The 18,780-nt window shown below is 38.6% G+C and overlaps 1 protein-coding gene across 1 annotated transcript in view; it reads left to right on the top strand.

The window, feature by feature from the left end:
* Positions 1 to 2,840: 2,840 nt before the first annotated feature.
* The window catches only part of itgav (integrin, alpha V), a 129,787-nt gene continuing 113,847 nt past the window's right edge, over positions 2,841 to 18,780 (top strand). The window contains exons 1-2 of the mRNA XM_072579051.1: positions 2,841 to 3,489; positions 3,922 to 4,052. Of these exons, the coding sequence (XP_072435152.1) occupies positions 3,320 to 3,489; positions 3,922 to 4,052 (301 nt within the window). The 5' untranslated portion in view covers positions 2,841 to 3,319. The remainder of the gene's footprint in view (positions 3,490 to 3,921; positions 4,053 to 18,780) is intronic.

The following is an 18,780-nucleotide window of genomic DNA, read 5'->3' as shown; positions in this document are numbered from 1 at the left end:
GGCTGTCAGCAATGCAATTTGTGCAAGAACACATAAGTGTGAGGTTTTGCATTTTGGAACGTCAAATCAAGGTGGGAGTTTCATGGTGAATGATAGGGCCTGAAGGAGTATAGTGTAACTAAAGGATCTTGGAGTTCAAGTTCACAGTTCTCTGAAAGTGGAGCCACAGGTAGACAGGGCAGTGAAGAAGGCTTTTGGTACACTGGCCATCATCAGTCAGGGCACTGAGTACAGAAGTTGGGAAGTTATGTTGCAGTTGTACAGGATGTTGGTGAGGCCACACTTGGAGTATTGTGTTCAGTTTTGGTTACCTTGCTATAAGAAGGATGTTATTGAACTGGAAAAAGTGCAGAAGAAATTTACAAAAATGTTGCCTGGACTCAATGGTCTGAGCTATAAGTAGACATGCTTGGACAAGCTAGAACTTTTTTTCTTTAGAGCATGGGAGACTGTAGGGTGACCTTATAGAGGTGTATAAGATCATGAGAGGCATGGATAGAGTGAATGTAGTCAATTTTTCCCAGAGTTGGATAATCAAGTTCTGGAGGGCATCAGTTTAGGGTTGGGTGAAAGAATAAAAAAGAACCTGAGGGACAACATTTTTATACAGAGGGCGGTACACATATGGAATGAGCTGCCAGCGGAAGTGATTGAGGTGGGTACTTTAATAACATTTAAAAGGCATTTGGACAAATACATGAATATGAAAGGATTATAAGAAAATGGGCCAAGTGCAGGGAAACGGGGTTAGTGTTGGATAGACATTTTGATTGGTATGGACCAGTTTGGGCCAAAGGGCCTATCTCTGTGCTATGACTCGAACACATCACTTTACCTCATTTTCTTGTGACAAGGTCATTGCTGTGTAGTAGGCTTTGATAATTATTGTTTGCTTCCCTACATACAGGCTATATATAGACCGTATATACGTCATATTCAGAGTACCATATCACAACACGGCCGACTGCATTAAAAGAACAGGGTTCCATTCCATCAATACACACTCATCTGTGATTATCGCTACCACTTAAGTCTGTGTTAGGTACAGTGGGAGTTGACTTGATGCCTATATCCTTGAGAACTCTCATGTTTCTGCTTTGTTTCACAGGCCAGATGCCTGACAAGGATGACTACAGAGAGACCTGGTCTATCCTCTAAAACCATGGCCGATTACTCATTTATACCCCTGATTGATACTGAATGTTAATATAACGCAGCCCATTGTGAACAGGGGCCATTCTGAATCTATTGTAGAGCAGACAAAATGTCTCACAAAGGTGTGGTTCAAATGCTTGGAAAGGTCAGGGAAAGAGTAGCACTCCTTCAGACACAGTTTTAACATGGTATGGCATGAAGGACAGGTAATCAACCCGTAACTTGTTTCTTGTAATGCAATTACAATGATTGGACAGCTTCTATTTCCAATGAAGTGTCACCGTGCCATATATGTCCCGCAAGAACTGTCCCTTTTCATTTCTCTTCCACTATGTGTACTGAAAAGGGCTATTTGCAGCTGACAGTGATTTACCTGCTGCACAGATGGGCTTTAAATATGGTGTCAGTGGTGGAAAGTTGGAAGGTCATTGCAGTTTCGAGTACTTCCGCTGCTGGTGCCATACTTCATGCATACATAATGGGGTGAGCTATGAAGAATTGCATCATAAAACTCAACTCATGGAGAGAAACCCTTGATGAAATTCCCTGAAATTTATGTTATTTGGTAAAATTCACCCAAAAGAGTTTGCAAAGGTGTATAGATAGTTTGAGTAGGCAAAAAAAGCAGATGGTGTACAATGTGGAAGGTTCATTAGATTGATTTTTGGGATAAAGAGGTAGTCTTTCACTGTTTTTCTCTTGACAGATACTGCCAATCCATCTGACTTTCTCCATTTTTTTCCTAGTTTTGTTTCAGTTACAGAAGAATTGTGAATGGAGATGAACACAATTGAATTACTGCAATCAATCGCACTTCTGATCTTATGGTTTAGGAGAAGTCATTGATGAAGTTTTTCTGCACCAAGCACTCTGTGGTTTCTCTCCATTTGCATAACAACTTGCCTTTCTATTGTTTTTAACCTCACATTTATCCACCATCTGCCAAATGTTTGCCCTTTCACCTGACCTATCCATAGCCTTGTGCAATTTTTTTTCTATTTCTTCACTGCAATGTACTTTCTGGTCTATTTTAGTGTCATCTGCAAAATTGGCTACAGTATATTCTATCCCTGCATCCAATTTATTAATATAGGTTGTAAATATATCGGGTCTGAACACCAAACCCTGTGGCATCTCGTTACATCTTACTAACCACACAAAAAAAACAGAAAATCTTTCTTATTACTCTTACATTGCATATCAATATCCCGTTTATCCCACACATCATGCAGCAACCTCAGCGTCATCACGTGAGATGCATTTCGCTTGGTTTACAATGTACAGGTATCCTTAAAGTAAACACCACAGCTAGATTAGTTACGAGGCCTGTTTTAAACAGTTGTCATATATTTTACCAGCGCTGGCTCCAGGGGCCATTAAGAGGTCATCCTGTACAAGTCGTTTGCTTTAACTGTTTCATTTATACGACAACAAACTACTGCGGATGCCAGAAATCTGAAGACCGAAGGGTCCTACGGGATATAAAACTTAACTTTCTCTCTCTACAGATGCTGAGGTTCTCTAGCCCTTTGTCCTTTTCTTTATACCCTGGGAGAAGTCTGTGTAATTGAATCAAACGTGTTCACAGAAGCGTGCAGCGACACCTTGTTCTACCCCCACAGCATCAGCCCGATCCGATCTCCTGGAAACAGCCGTTTGATTGTTCCGTCCCAGTTGTCTGCAGGAATGTGCAGTGTAGGAGACCGGGAGGTGGGGGGAAGCATGACAGGCATTAAGTTGCGGGACGTCTGGTTGGGTGGAGCTCTTCTTGCAGAAAGACGTCGGTGGAAAGCTGCCTTTATACCCAGAGTCGGGGAAACACCGCCTCATTCACATCCGACATCGTTCTCACTTCACTTCCTGACACGAGCGGTGCGCGAGGTTGTTCTGTTGCGAGTGGCAGCGCCAGGCCGGGGTTCTGTTGCCATTGGCAGCGCCAGGCCTGTGTTCTAAATCCGAGTTTTGAGTCATAGTCTGGGAGCGGAGCAGCTGCCCTCCCAGCAAGAGCAGCGAAGTGGGGGCTGGAGTGGGGGCTGGCTGACTGGGCAAACCGCAGCCCGTCGGTACAGTCACCGTCCATCTCGTTAATAAAACAGCAAGTCCTCAGAAGCTCTCAGACTGAACTGCCGCAGTTTGGAAGGCGAACACAACAAGCGGAACAAGAATGGCATCCGCAGCTACAGGCATTGGACGCTGGGCGCTGGCAGTATTCTTATTCACCCTCGCCTGTTGTTATGGGTTTAATTTGGACACCACCAACCCGTCTGTTTATTCCGGACCTCCGGGCAGTTACTTCGGATTTGCTGTGGATTTTTTCACACCTGTCCCGACACAGTAAGAGATTTAAAGTATTGCGTGCTGGGGGAAACTGGGGGATGTCGCCTGGAAACTTTTCAACTGTGAACCAAGTTTGTTCTTCCAACAACATGAATGTTAAGTCTGTAAATGCTGTTATAGCTGAAGTGCGATGAATACTGTTTTAGTGAACTGTTCCGTTTGTAACAACGGCTCAACATCTTACGAAATGAAAGAAAAAAAACCTTGTGATCGTTAACTATTTGTAAATCATTTTCAGTCAAATTTTAACAATAATGGTATCTGTACAAAGCTTGTTGCAGATCTGTGTATAACTTGAGTTATCGCAGCTGTATATGACCGATCCGTTACATTGCACGAGAATAACATACTTGCAGAAAGGTGACAATACAGCAAATAGAACAAAGGCTTTAACCCCTGCTTTTTTTCTTTTTCTTATATTCGTACCAGGATAAATATTTTAGTTGGAGCCCCAAAAGCAAATACTTCTCAGCCAAACATAGTCGAAGGTGGGGCAGTATACAAGTGTCCCTGGAACAATGGGGCCGGCAACTGCGAACAATTTGAATTTGACAAGACAGGTACTGTATAAAAATTCATGCATCGATTTAAATAATCATGTAAAACTACAGCTGAGAGGATGACTGCTGATTAAATTAATTTGAAGCCAATATAATACAAAAATCACTTTGAGAAGATTTCATGAATTAGTAATTATTCTATCAACATTTATGTATTTGAAAAGAGTCTGATCAAATGAGCACGGTTAACCTGGCCATTCTCTTTTTAAGTTTTTTTTTAGAAAGTCAGTTGCCTACCTAAGAGAAGCACACCATAGCGCTGTTAAGGTGACTTAGAATGTTTGAAACTAACTACATCAATAACTTTTATTAAAGGGATGATAATGTATGAGATGTTCAATGCCAAATGTTCAACCCTATTCAGTTAACAATCGCAATATTACCTTCAGTCAGAAAGTTATGAGTTTGTGATCCAGTCTAAAGAGTTGAGTACTGAATCAAGTTTAGCAATTGAATGATGTCATGAGGGAATGCAGCACTGGTGAGACATTAAACTGTTTACCTTCTCAGGTAAATTATAGCATTCCATGACATTATTGAAAAAGAACAGGGAAGTTTTATTGATGTCGTGGTGGTAAATATTTATTCCTCAGACAACACTTCTGAAATAAGTGTTGTTTATTTCATTGCTGTTTCTGGAACTTTGCTGGCTACAAATTGGCTACATTTCCAATACTGCAGCAGTGATAACTTTCTGAAATAATACTAAATCAATAATAAATTGTTTGGGATGTAAGCAATATAAATGCAAATTTGCTTATTCTTTTTAAATAGTCAATGTATTTTAAAACATTTAGTACATTTTGTTCTCACCCCTGACCATTACCGTCCATGCTAGTCAAAACTACATATCACATGCTGCTGTCTTCATTCAGCCCCCCCCCCCCCTGCATTTTTCTGAACTAGAAAAAATTACATACAGGAGTAATTAACAGCAATAATAAATATTATCTTAAAATGTATTAAACCAAGAACAGGTGAAGCAGCAATTTACCCACGTTTCACTCAATCTAGTCTATTGTACTTGCTGTCCATAATGTGGTTTCCTCAATGCTGGGGAGACAAAACGCAGACTGGGTGACTGCTTTGCAGGATACTTATGTTCTGTCCACAAAATTGACTTCAAACTTCCTGTTGCCTACCATTTCAACACTCTGTATCCTGTTGAACATTTCTGTCTTGGGCCAGCCGCAGTGCTGCAGTGAGGTTTAGCACAAGCTGGAAAAGCAGCATCTCATTTTCATTTGGGGACCCTGCAGCCTTCAGGGCTCAATATTGAGTTCAATAATTTTGGGTCCTGAACATCATCTTCCGTGCATTTTACCTAGCCCCACACCCATCACACGGGTTGCTTTCAGCACAGCCAATCCATTTTCACCTACTTATGGCCCACCTTATCAATTTCTCTCTTTCCCTGACATACCATTGTTTGCCTAACTGTCCTTCTCTCCCTCTGGATTCCATCTCCACCTATCCTCAATCCTTTACCCCCCAGCCCCCCACCTGTCTCCAGCATATACAGTATACCACCTTTTTCTCATTACTATTAGTCCTGATGAAGTGTCACTAGAGTTGAAACCTTGACTTTGCTTTTTCTTCACAGAAGCTGCCAGAACTGTGGAGTTTCTCCAACAATTCCTGTTTTAGTTTTTTTTTAAGAGGTTATTTAATATGTTGACTTGAGCCACAATCTTGATTTTTAACAGTTGCAAGTTCAATGGTAACACATTAAAATCAGTTACAATACTATCAGAGTCTAAATGCAAGGATTTGTACTGGGACCCAACTTCAAACTCAAATGAGGTTTGGATCCCTCACTGTCTAGGAAACAATCACGATGTCCTGATCTGACAATTAGTGGCTAGAGAATGGACTTGCCGAAAATCTCTTAATGCTGAAAAGCCAGTAGGAAGCTCCTATGACCTTAAGCTTCACAAGAGCAGCAACTTACTTTTCAGGTAGGAGAGAAATGGAGTGCCTGGCAACTCTGGACATTTCCATCTCTCCCCACAACATTAAACTCTTTGTAGAAAAAAGAAAGGTAGAAAGGTGCTAGTCGTGCAAACGTGCATATCTGCCCACCTCTCCTCACCACCGTGGTGGGGAGAAAAGTTTGGCTCTAAACATCAGAGTCCAGAACTGCTCTTTTTATTGTGGCTTCAAAATAATCCTGAGATTGCATGCTATGTAACTGGATAATTTTAACTTACATCAGTTGTTTGGTTATTGTTGGGAGGAGAGTGGCCATAGAAATCTAGCAATGTCTGGTTACTCCCTTGCATGATTGCATATTTTATTTTGTGCTGTGCTATTGACATTTTTATAACGCTAAGAATTAGTTTTGTGAATGGATGTTGTCACTAATGCGGCTAGCAATTGCACTTCAAACTGTGAAATGTAAAACCTTTGTAAGACCACTTTGTTAATGTGATCTCTTATTGATAAGAATTGGGAGGGGCCCTAAATATCTATGCTGCACTTTTTGATGTTTTTCTGAGAAATTTCTGAGAAATTGTTATATATCTCCATTCAATGGATAGCAGTCACTTTGTGTTTCTTAGCTTGGAAATCAGCCAGGTGATACAGTGCGAGACTTCCATATTCAGAATTTGACCATTGTATGTTTTGAATGAAGTAGTAAATGTTCAAAGTTTGACCTCAGAATGGTCGGCTATGTGATGACGACAGATACTTTGGAATCTTGAGTCCAAATTACTTAAGTGGCAGTGCTTCTTATTATGCACTAAATATTTCACAATATTCAGACTCTTCAGCAAAAGAAAATGCCAGCTTGGCTGAGTTTGTCGTATTTCAGTTTTTTTCTTCAAGATATTGTAGATTTGTACTTTGTGGCAGATACTTAAAACTTCTCTTGTGAAAAAAACCACTAAATCTATCTGTTAGTTTGGGTTCCCACAGCACAGTTTGCAGTAAAGCCTGAATTAATACCACAAAAAAAATGGATTAACAGGTCTTTCACTTCCTTGCTGGTTATGGGTTTAAAAAACAACTGTTATGGTTATCATTAGAATTCTGTTTTCCAAAATAAACAAATGTATGTGAAATGCTGTGATGCACCATCGGTGATGTTTTTTGAGTGACAGAAAGCATTATAAAAATGCAAGTCTTTTTTTTTGCATTTTTAGGGGATGAAAATTGGTGATTATCTAATATTAAATGTGTCTTTTGAAATTATGACTTGCAGGTATTAATGTAATATATTGGAAGATATAAGCTATATGTTGTAAAAGCAAAAGTAGCCAATCAAACTTTCCCTGCTATTCAATGACATCACAGCTGATCCAATAATTCCCAACTCCATGTTCCTGCCATTTCTCCATAATCTTTGATTCCCTTACTGGCTAAAAATCTGTTAATCTTAACCCTATCTTGAATTTATGACCCCATATTCTGAGATTATATCCTCTGGACTACTAGCCTGTCATAAGTGGAAGGAAGCCTTTCTATTTTGTCTATAAGAATTTTGTAAGTTTCAATAAAGTCGCCTCTCATTCCTCTGAATTCCAATAAATATAGGCCCAACCTATTCAAGGCCTCCACATAAGGCGACCCTTCCATACCTGGTATCAGCCTAGTGAACCTTCTCTGGTCTGCCTCCAATGCCAGTATATCTTTCCCTAGATAATGGCCCAAAACTATTCACAGTAATCCAGCTGTGGTCTGACAAGTGCCTTGAACAGTTTTAGTAAATCTTTTCTGTTTTTGTGCTCATTCCCTTTGAAATAAAGGCCAACATTTCATTTACCTGCTAAAAGTCGATGCTAGCTTTTTGTGTTTCGTGAATGAAGACTCCCAAATCTCTCTTTTCCATTGCTTTCTGCAGTCCTTCTCCATTTAAGTGTGATTGAGTTCCTCTCTTCTGCCTGCCAAAATGCCATACATCACATTTCCCATGTTATATTCAATCTGCCAAGCTTTTGTCCACACACTTAACCTGTCTAACTCGGCAGACTCTTTATGTCATCCCCACTACATATCTTCCAAACTATTTTTATGTCACTGCAAATATGGTTATAGTACATTCACTTTCTTTATCCAAGTCATTAATTTATATTCTAAATAAGTGTGGTGCCAGCAGTGATTTCTGTGGAATACTATATCCTGAAAATGCCTCCTTATACCAACTATCTGTCTTCTATTAGTTAGCTAACCTCTAACCATGCCAATATACTGCCTCCAACACCAGGAGCTCTTATTAAGCAGCTTAATGTGTGGCATGTTATCAAAAAGCAGTCATAAACTGATTTTTAATACCGATCGAATTAACCTATTATCCAAGTGTAAGAAAGAAATAAGGACTACATACTGATTGCAATAAATAGAAACTCTTTTCCTTCTATCCCTACTGTGCTGCATTATGAAGAAGGCATGTAATTAGACAATGTAAATGAATTAGGCTTATTTTTGGATTGTTACATGACAAATGAGGAGAGACTGTTTACAATGACAGGATGGATAGTTAACCTGAAGAGACCAACAAAATGATCATTTGAAGAACTGGAGGTGTCATAATTTCTTTTGGCCCATACAGTTTGGAATGCATTGCCTACAAAGAGTTTTAGCTAATTCAGTAGCAAATTTCAAAAGGAAATTCGGTAGATTATAGGTGGAATATTTTGTCAAGGTTTTAGAAACAGCAGGGAAGGGGTACAAATTAAACAGCTCTTTCTAAAGGTTGGTAGAGACATACTTAGTGGGCATCAAAGCTGTACTATTCTATGAAATCCCTAAGAAAAGGCACACTGAAATACTTTAAGAAACTGTGTCCTGAAAAATTAAGAATGTTGCTATAGTTGGGAAGAGAGACATTACTACCAAAGTTGTTTGTCTTTTTCTCACTCAAAATTAATGCAAGAATGCCAAGTTTCAAATGGTCACAACAATTAATACTGTAAAAGAGTACTCATTGGTTAGCAAGTTGACTTTGATTGGCTGCAGCCATGGAGAAAGAAATGGGAAGCTAAAGGTTTCTAAAACTCCCCAGATAATCCATAAAAGGAACAGTGTTGAATATGTTCCCCCTGTTTGCAGAGAATGGCTCCCTGCATGTGTTGCTTCTAGTGAACGTACACGAGCCATGTTACAAGCTCAACTAATTATTGTCTTAGAAGCTATAAGAATGTCAACTTGTGTACTGACTAGTGAGGGTAAGCTCACATTTGACAGCAGAGAATCCATTTGTGGATACCTCAAATAGCACATCAAAGAAAGAGAGTGCATCAGACTGCTTCCATTTCAAAGGTGAACTTGGGGGCAGCAAATGCTGCAATAATCAAATGTTTGAGGGAATTGTGAAAAAGAATTATGAAAAATTGGAACGTTTGAATCTTTTGCCTGTAAGAAATTAAGTGAGCCACACAGAATGAGCACAATGATAGAATATTATCTTGTGTAAATGTTAACAAATGTGTATAAAGAAGTGTCACTGAATACAGACAACATCCTAAAATGAAAAGGAAAAGCTTCTAGTGATGGAAATCTGAAATAAAAACAAAACACTTTTGTTTATTACTAATATTGATTTGACTTCACTTACGAATGTGCAAGTCACAATGTTTCAGTTGAAAGTTGGGCACCTGGACATCATAAATACTCTGAAAACAAAAAAATGCTGGAGATCACAGCAGGTCAACAGCATCTATGGAGGGAGAGCAAGCTAATGTTTAGAGTCTAGATAGCTCTGTCATATACAGTCTTCCCTTTCTACTTTTACTGATCAATATTCTGTAATACTTTTTTTTTGTTTACAGAGAGTATTTGTTAATTTGCCGTGTGGATTATTTCAGAAAGTCATTCGCTTCCTACAAAATGATATTTTTTTGTAACAAAAGCTTGAATCACTGCAAAAAAAAGAGCACCACAGTGAATGACAAAGTAGCCTGTCAGAATGATTACTGCTATAACTGTGGGAAAAGTCGACAGTAAATACAAATGCTGATGAGAGCCAGAGGAAGAATCAGATGTCCAAGAATGAAAGTGTTCTATGAAATCCATTATAAGAACTGAGTTTTGTGTCATTGAACGGGGAAGAAATATCCTTTCCTGTGGTTGAATGACTCAGAATCATTGAAAAATGTTTAATTCTTATTCATCATAATAAATTTCCCCTTTAGATGCAGTGGGTAGATAGTTTCAGTTGCAAAACTTCATAACTAATCGTAATCTATCTGTAGGAAAGTCCTAATTTTAGTGTGTGATTGTTTTAGTCAGTAGCAGCGACAGTTGATTTATTAATTGAGATGCGTATTTAGACAATGTTGCAAAATGTAGAAACTCATTATCAACCTTAAAGATACAAGTGAAGCTAATCTCTACAATACGTCAAACCCTGGTTATTTTTTTACAAATACAAGGTTAATTCAAATGTAAAGGAGAAGAGAGGCATTTCGTGAATGCATCTGATCAGGATTTCTTAAATTTTACAAGTCACTACAGATTGATTTGAAGCTATGTTTGTTCATTTTACATTAAAATAATGTCAGCTTAAGTGGATAGTTTCAACTTATTCAACAAATAACATGATGTTAGAATTCATTTCCTGGTAAAACCTTTTTATGATTACTGTGTGCAGAGATGCTATTACACAGCTCTGGAGCAGGTAGGACTTGAACCAGGGTCTCCTGGACACAGTTCCACTGTACCACAAGAGAACGCCCCCCCCCCTTCCATTATATATGTCATGAGAAAATTACTGAGAAGTTTATATATTTTGGTCACATGAAGACATTCAGAATGGGGTCATGAGGACAGATCCATCGTAAGTATTAGTGAATTAAAATTAAGGTAAATGCAAATTTCTGAAAGCATTTTTTTTCCCCAGTGATTTCTTGGGAGGTGGAGAGACTGATTGATTGTTTGATTGATTGATTATGGTGAGATGATTTCAGTTGTTGGCTTTATGCATTGAATTGCTTTATCTAAGTGAGACTTATGCAGTAACATAACAGACCTAACATATATTTTTTATAGCATAGCTTTAAGGAATTGATAATCATCCAAAATGAAGATATAGCTAACAACATTTCAACAAATACCGTTCAGTGCTAATTTAAAAGCTTAGGAATTAGTCTGTATGGAGTGTGAATTAAAATACTGAGCATAAGCAGTGTCAGGCATTTGTTCAGAACTTTTAGATATTAAAGTATCTCTATTGTGTCAGATTTTCAGCTTAGATTCTTGACCTTTTGATGAAAAAATACTTTTGGAAGTTAGTCCTTTTTATATTGAATTCATGTTGGAAAAATTAACTTGTATGTACTAACTTTGTGAATGCTAAGGCATCTGCAAAAGCAAAGGTATGTATCATGTATTTCGGCTGGTATTTTGAATGGGGTGGCTATTTCTGAAATGGCCCATTTATAAATCTAGCCTTGGGCCTTTGTATCTCTTGGTTGTTTACCAGAATAATGTAGACTGCCTCAGCAGTAAAAAGCTTTTTGTGAATACCAATACATGAAATACAAAGTACTGTATTGGTCAGCTGTTCAGCATTAATAATGGTTCTAGAAAGTAACTTAAGGGAGCAGAGAATTAGATTAAACTTAATTGGATAATCTACCAGACTTTGAATTATTTTCAACACATCCTGAAATATAGTTAATTTTATTAGTGGTGATTTATAAAATGCTTTAAATCCTAAATTTCTCATGAGAGTTTGTTAATCAGATCATTTTAATAGTGCAGCAGGCACAACTTGTGGCAATAGCAGATTATAATATTAATGTTTAGTTTATTAAATTTCTCTATCAGTTTGAGATCCATTAGTGATGCTGTTACTCTGAGCACTGATGGATGTTTGGGCTGTAGGCAATACATGTGCTTAGATAGGATAATATTTTCAGTGTTTACAAATTGAAATGATATGCCTAGGGTGAATAACTGTATGAAATTGGCACATTGTGCTATCGGTAGACAGCAGCAGAACTGGATTTGTTTATGAATTAAATGTAAAGTTACTGAGCTCATGTTTTTGAACTGTATCTTTTGGTTTCTGTTATGCATTAGAGTGCTGATTTCAACCAGAAATGGCTTGTTTGGGTGTTGTTATGCTATTCATTTGTGAGTCATTCAGCTTGGAATTGGATATGTCAGCAAAAACCTTAGTCTAGTAAGTTGCTGTATGACACCTATTTTTGCATGTTAACAAACATACTAGAGTTCCAGTTTCACTGTTAGAGAAATGGGAAGATTTCAAAAGAGAATCAACCAAATAGATGAAGGTGGCTCCATTGGTGTCCGAAGTGCAGATAGAGAATATTAAAATGGGGGATACATAACTACTTTCAATATTTGAATGCCCCCAGTATTTTATTTGCTTTGTGCTGACGTCAAAAAGTGTCTCATGGTGCTGACTGACAAATAGAACCCCCAATTAGCATGATTTCGGAGGTTGCAGCTTAGTTGCTAGTGCTCCGTACTTGAGGCTTTTGGTTAACTTTTGGATGCTTTTTGTTGTCTTTTATTACTCTAGAAAGTTTGTCAAAAAGAGTGAAATGTTGACAGTGCACTGTTGCTTCAGATATAGTTTGCTTGCATCATGAATGGTCTGATAGGATTGTGTTAGGAATTGGCAATGGGGAGCATCAAGGAAACTGCAGAGAGCTGAAGTAGCTGCCAGATAGAAGAAGTGGTCAAAGTGTGGGAGGTATCATAGCGAGTATTCAGGGAACATCATTAACTTGGGAGCAATGTCATGCGTTCATTCCCTCTTCATAAGAGGTGCTGTCTGATGCTACAGTCAGAACTTGAATCTTTAGCCCTAGCATGCCTGTTGCTGATAAAATTACCATCCAATTTTATACTGTTTTTTTCAGGATGCAGTAAATTACTTCAACCACATCATCATTTCCCAGTACACTGATAATAGAGATCTACTTCAGTAAAAACAATTGCATCTTCTTCCCCCTGGACTGTATGAAGTAAAATACAAGAGCACTGCCATCCATATGGCAGGCTTCCCTTTGCCATTGACTGCACATACTTTGGCTTGTGAGTACAGGCAGTATTAGAATAGAAGGTTTAATGGACTACTACTGTACCTGGACTGAGTGGAATGCTTTCTGAGGAAAGGCTAAATAGGGTAGGCCTGTATCCTCTGGTATTTAGAAGAGTCAGAGCTGGCTTAATTGAGGGGACTTGACTGAATGGATGTTAAGAGAACATTTTCTCTTCTGGGAGAAATTAGAATTAGGAGTCATAGTTAAAAATAAGAGATTGCTTATTTAAAACAGAAATGAGGATGCATTTTTGCCTGAATGTTGAGTCTTTATAATCCCCTTCTTCAAAAGGCAGTAGGTGCAGAATCTTTAAATATTTTTTAAGATAGAAGTTGATAAGTTCTTGATAACCAAGGAACTGAAAGATTATCGGGGATATGCAGGAATGTAGAGTTGAAATTAAAATCAGATGATCCACGATTGTATTGAATGGTGGAGAAGGCTCTGTTGTTCCTTGTTGATATGTTTGTAATGCAGGTCTGTGCCTAGTCACCTGTCAAGACGCATGATCCTTTCATTCTAGGCCGGTCTTCTGTGCTACCTTTATTTCAGACAGGATACCAAGGTGGCCTGTGGCTGAGTCATCACAGCAGCTGACGGAGCTTCCATGGCAGCATTTATTTCCACACAATACAAGCTTTGTGCCAAATTCTGTGTATACTTGGATTTCTGTGCTATTGTCATTAACATGCATTCTGAACAGCTCAAAGTAGTTTTTGTCTGTGTCCACTGGTACTCTCAAGGAGAGAAAAGAGTGAACCACACAAGTTAGCAGCCAGACAGGTTCTAGGTGAAATAGAATTGAATGGTGCTTTGGGGTGTGCTATGAACTATTGGCAACAAGTCTGTTTCCTGTGGACAGTAGACAATGGGCTAGACAACATCATTGTTGTGGTATTCGTAAAAATGGACAATTAATACTCAGCTTCTGTGATCTGATTTTTAATTTACAGGGTCTTTCATGGACTGAAATGATTTTTTAAAAAAGAAAAAAACAATGATGCAGTGATTACCTGACTGACTTTGTGTCAAGTTTGATGAAACCATCAATAAATAAGCAGAATTGTAATTAACATCATCAAAATGACTAAAATCAGTCACTCTGATCTGTATCTCCTGCTTGATTTCTGCCTTTGTGGATGTTTTACCTATTAAAATGAAAATCATTTGTTGGTTATGCAGCTTGAACAAAATATAAAATCACTCAATGGAAAATGCAAAAGAATTGTTTTCGGGCAACAGCTATTGACAGAGAGAGAGAAAGAAAATGGATTAATAACATTTCTCTTTTGCTGCCTCTCAAGAAACAGCTAGGAGAAAGTGAGGACTGCAGATGCTGGAGATCAGAGCTGAAAATGTGTTACCAGAAAAGCGCAGCAGGTCAGGCAGCATCCAAGGAACAGGAGAATCGACGTTTCGGGCATGAATCCTTCTTCAGCCTTTCTTTCCTGAAGAAGGGCTCATGTCCGAAACGTTGATTCTCCTGCTCCTTGGATGCTGCCTGACCTGCTGCGCTTTTCCAGTAACACATTTTCACTTCAAGAAACAGCACCTGTGATAACACAAATAGATATCTGTTCACCCAGAACCCAGAAGGATAGCTACAAATTTTGCTATTGCTGAGAATTCCACATATCAGTTAAATAATTATGGTCTCTGGTTAAAACCTTCACAGACTTTCAAGGCTTTCTAAACTGTCTATTCTTTGTCTTCCTTTTGTACTTAACACTTGCTCCTCTTTAAACTTTATACCTGTGCTTGTGTGTGTGTGTGTGATGATATCAATTTTCTTTTGGGATTGATAAGTAATAAAATTCATTTCTTTAACTCAAGAATGTCTTGTAATTGGCTCATTATTTTTGACTTGTATTATATTTTCATTAGAGTGTGATTATAACTGCACTCAATGATGATGGCCAACAGAAGGTATTAAGAGGGGAGTCTGTTTTCCTCTTATCACCTTATTGTAGCATTAGCAATAAACAATGTAATGGCAAGGGAGATAAAATATTTTCTAGTGTGTCCTCTGCAATTGAATAAAATCTCATACCAAAGAACAGTCATGTTGAACTCTGTCTGTCTCCACAGATGTTGGTAGATCTGCTGAGCTTCTCCACTTTCTGTTTCAAGTACAAAATGTTTGTATTGTGCTGTTATGATTCATTTGATGTCTTTCAGAAGTTTGCTGAAAGGAAATAATGCCACCTTCCAAATTCAAAAGGCAGTAATGACAGATGTTCAGAAATTAATGTGAAAGAGGGAGGCACTTGTAATAGAATGTAAGCAGTTGTAAGTAGTTCAGTGGCAATGGTATATTTTAATATATATAAAACATTGTGGCGGCATAGCAATGTTACAGAGCTGCTCTTCTATGATCTGTCATAGCTTCCAAACTTCTTTCTCACAGATGAACTGCTACTTAAAATCTTAACGCAATATATCTTTATATTCTACAATGCACTGTGGTCAGTCGAAGCAAGGGTTAATTATTCATCAGAATTTTGAGAACACTCAGGTAGCACTGTAACAGTTTCAGATAAGGGGCTAAGTCAATATGAATCACCTGCAAAATATTCAATTAACAACATTGTAATTCTCCAAATTGCTTTAACTTTTCATATCAGAAAACTGTGCAGTTAAATGATAATGTAATGTAAATTAAGAAAAACTCCTCAGTCTCATCCATAATTTCTCCACTCCTATCTTGGAAGGGGTAGGTTGTATAATACATCTAAAGAAGGGTATTCTGAGCAAATCATGTCCAAGTCCTGATAAATATTGAGTTGTGCCAACTGCCTCTCTTCTGCAATGTTTCACTTGCACTTTTCCTTTTTGCTTTAATTCAAGATGGTCCTTTTTTTTACAAAAGTGTTTAATGGTCCTGAACAAGCAACAGCTGCTTGTTGGTCAACAACCTTTTCTTTAATTGTTGAATTTCATTCTCTCCTACTTCCAATTCTAACCATTTCAGCTTATTTTCTATTTACCTGAATGGTAGAATATTTAGTTCTGTGGAACAGAACTTTGGTCAAACGCACAATTCAATTCCAAATACTACAGCAGGGCCTGTCCTTTTTTTGTTGCCATACATCTTTTAATTGCTTATTCATCCATTCACTATGTTTTTATTTATATTTAATATTGACAGATGTCTGAGTACATGTCCCTATGTAAAAATGGGGTTAAGTAAATAACATTCCTTTTCAAACCTGACAGGGCAGCTTGTATTTCTAATAAACTATCGTTGTATTGTGGGAGCCTATCTAAAACAATGTCAATACTGTGCTAGTGAGAATGTTCCCAATAGATGCTGTCAATATTAGTGTGACGCAGAACAATGTTATCTGCAAGGTCATTGTTTTCTTACAGGGCACAGGGAACATAGATTTGACAATATCTGCTGTTCTTTAATTGGTAGAGACTTGACAGCCAGAAGTGAGACATTAATATTCAGTATTCAAATTCATAGAATCATTGAATTCCTATATTGTGAAGAAGGCCATTAAGCCCATCAAGGTCATACTGATTCCCTAGTCTGTGTTGAATTGCCCAGAGTGTCCAGGGATGTGCAAGCTAGGTAGATTAGCCATCAGAAATACAGGGTTACAGGTATAGGGTAGTAGAAGGGTCAGTGTGGGATACTCTTCAATCAAACTAACGCACACATCTTTGGACTGTGGAAGGAAACCGGAGCACCAGGAGGAAACCCATGCAGACACAGAATGAACATGCCAACGCCACACAGATAGTTGCTTTAGGGTAGAATTGAACCTGGGTCACTGGTGCTGTGAGGCAGTACTGCTTTGCATCAGTGTTCACTGAGGAGAGGGACATGATGAATGTTAAGATTAGAGATAGAAGTTTGTTTACTCTAGATCACATTGATATAAGGAGGGAAGATGTGTTGGGTAGGCTAAAGGATATTAAGGTGGACAAATCCCCAGGACCGGATAGGATCTATCGCAGGTTGCTGAGGGAGGCGAGAGAGGAAATAGCTGGGCCCTGACAGATATCTTTGCAGCATCTTTAAACACAGCTGAGCTGCTGGAGGACGAGAGGGTTGCTAATATTGTCCCCCTGTTCAAGAAAGGTAGTAGGGATACTCCAGGTAAGTACAGACCAGTGAGCCTGATGTCAGTGGTGGGAAAGTTGCTGCAGAAGGTACTGAGGAATAGGTTGTATTTATATTTGGAAAAGAATGGGCTTATCAGTGGTAGGCAACATGGTTTTGTGTGGGGGAGATCATGCCTTACCAACTTAATAGAGTTCTTTGAGGAAGTGACCAAGTTGATAGATGAAGGAAGGGCTGTAGATGTCATATATATGGACTTTCATTAGGCATTTGATAAGGTTCCTATGATAAACTAATAGAGAAAGTGAAGTCACATGGTGTGCAGGGTGTTCTAGCTAGGTGGATAAAGAACTGGTTGAGCAACAGGAGACAGAGTGTAGTAGTTGAAGGGAGTTTCTCAAAATGGAGAAAGGTGACCAATAGTGTTCTGCAGGGATTAGTTGTGGGGACACTGTTGTTTGTGATATACATAAATGATCTGGAAGAGGGCATTGTTGGTTTGATCAGTAAATTTGCAGATGACCAAAAGATTGGTGGAGTAGGAGAAAGCATAGGCCACAGTAGGAGAAAGCATAGGCGACTGTCAGAGAATACAGGAGAATATAGATAGATTGGAGAGTTGGGCAGAGAAGTGACAGATGAAGTTCAATCCAGGCAAATGTGAGGTGATGCATCTTGGGAAGTCTAATTCTAGAGCAAACTATACTGTAAATGGAAGAGCCTTCGGAAAAGTTGATGAACAGAGATCTGGAATTTCAGGTCCATTGTACCCTAAAGGTGGCTGCACAGGTGGATAGAGTGGTCAAGAAGGCATATATGGTATGCTTACCTTCATTGGACAGGGTATTGAGTATAAGAGCTTGCAGATCATGTTAAAATTGTACAAGACATTGGTTCGGCCACATTTAGAATACTGTGTACAGTTATGGTCACCACATTACCAAAAGGATATGGATGCTTTGGGCAGGATGCAGAGAAGGTTTATGAGGATATTGCCTGGTATGGAAGGTGCTAGCTATGAAGCGAGGTTGAGTAGGCTAGGATTGTTTTTCTTAGAAAAAAGGAGATTGAGGGGGGACCTGATTGACGTCTGCAGAATCGTGAAGGGTATGGACAGGGTGGATAGAAATAAGCTTTTTCCCATGGTGAGGGATTCACTAATGAGAGGTCATGCGTTCAAGATGAGAGGTGAAAGTTTAAGGGAGATAGATGTGGAAAATACTTTACATGGAGGGTGGTAGGTGCTTGGAACACGTTGCCAGCAGAGGTAATCAAAGCAGGCACAGTAGATTCATTTAAAGTGTGTCTGAACAGATGCCTGAGTAGGTGGGGAGCAAGAGGGATACAGACCCTTAGGAAGTGGGCGATAGGCTTAGACAGTCGATTTGGATTGGCTCAGACTTGGAGGGCGGAAGGGCCTGTTCTTGGGCTGTAAATTTTCTTTGTCCTTTGCTAATCACTGATCCACTGTGCTGTCAACAGTGATAAATAAATGGATTTATTTAGTTTTGTCCTATTTATACTATCTTAAATGATCATTTTGTGTTATGTTCCATACGATTGTGGTGGCCAAGATTAACAATCTGCACCAAAGTGATTTGGGTTGTTTCTGGTCTCAAAAACTGCCCACAAAAATTTC

This window comes from Chiloscyllium punctatum, chromosome 10, assembly GCF_047496795.1.
Source record: "Chiloscyllium punctatum isolate Juve2018m chromosome 10, sChiPun1.3, whole genome shotgun sequence".
Classification (NCBI taxonomy): domain Eukaryota; kingdom Metazoa; phylum Chordata; class Chondrichthyes; order Orectolobiformes; family Hemiscylliidae; genus Chiloscyllium; species Chiloscyllium punctatum.
Note: the sequence above shows the minus strand (reverse complement) of the source record. Positions and strands in the feature narration are given on the sequence as shown.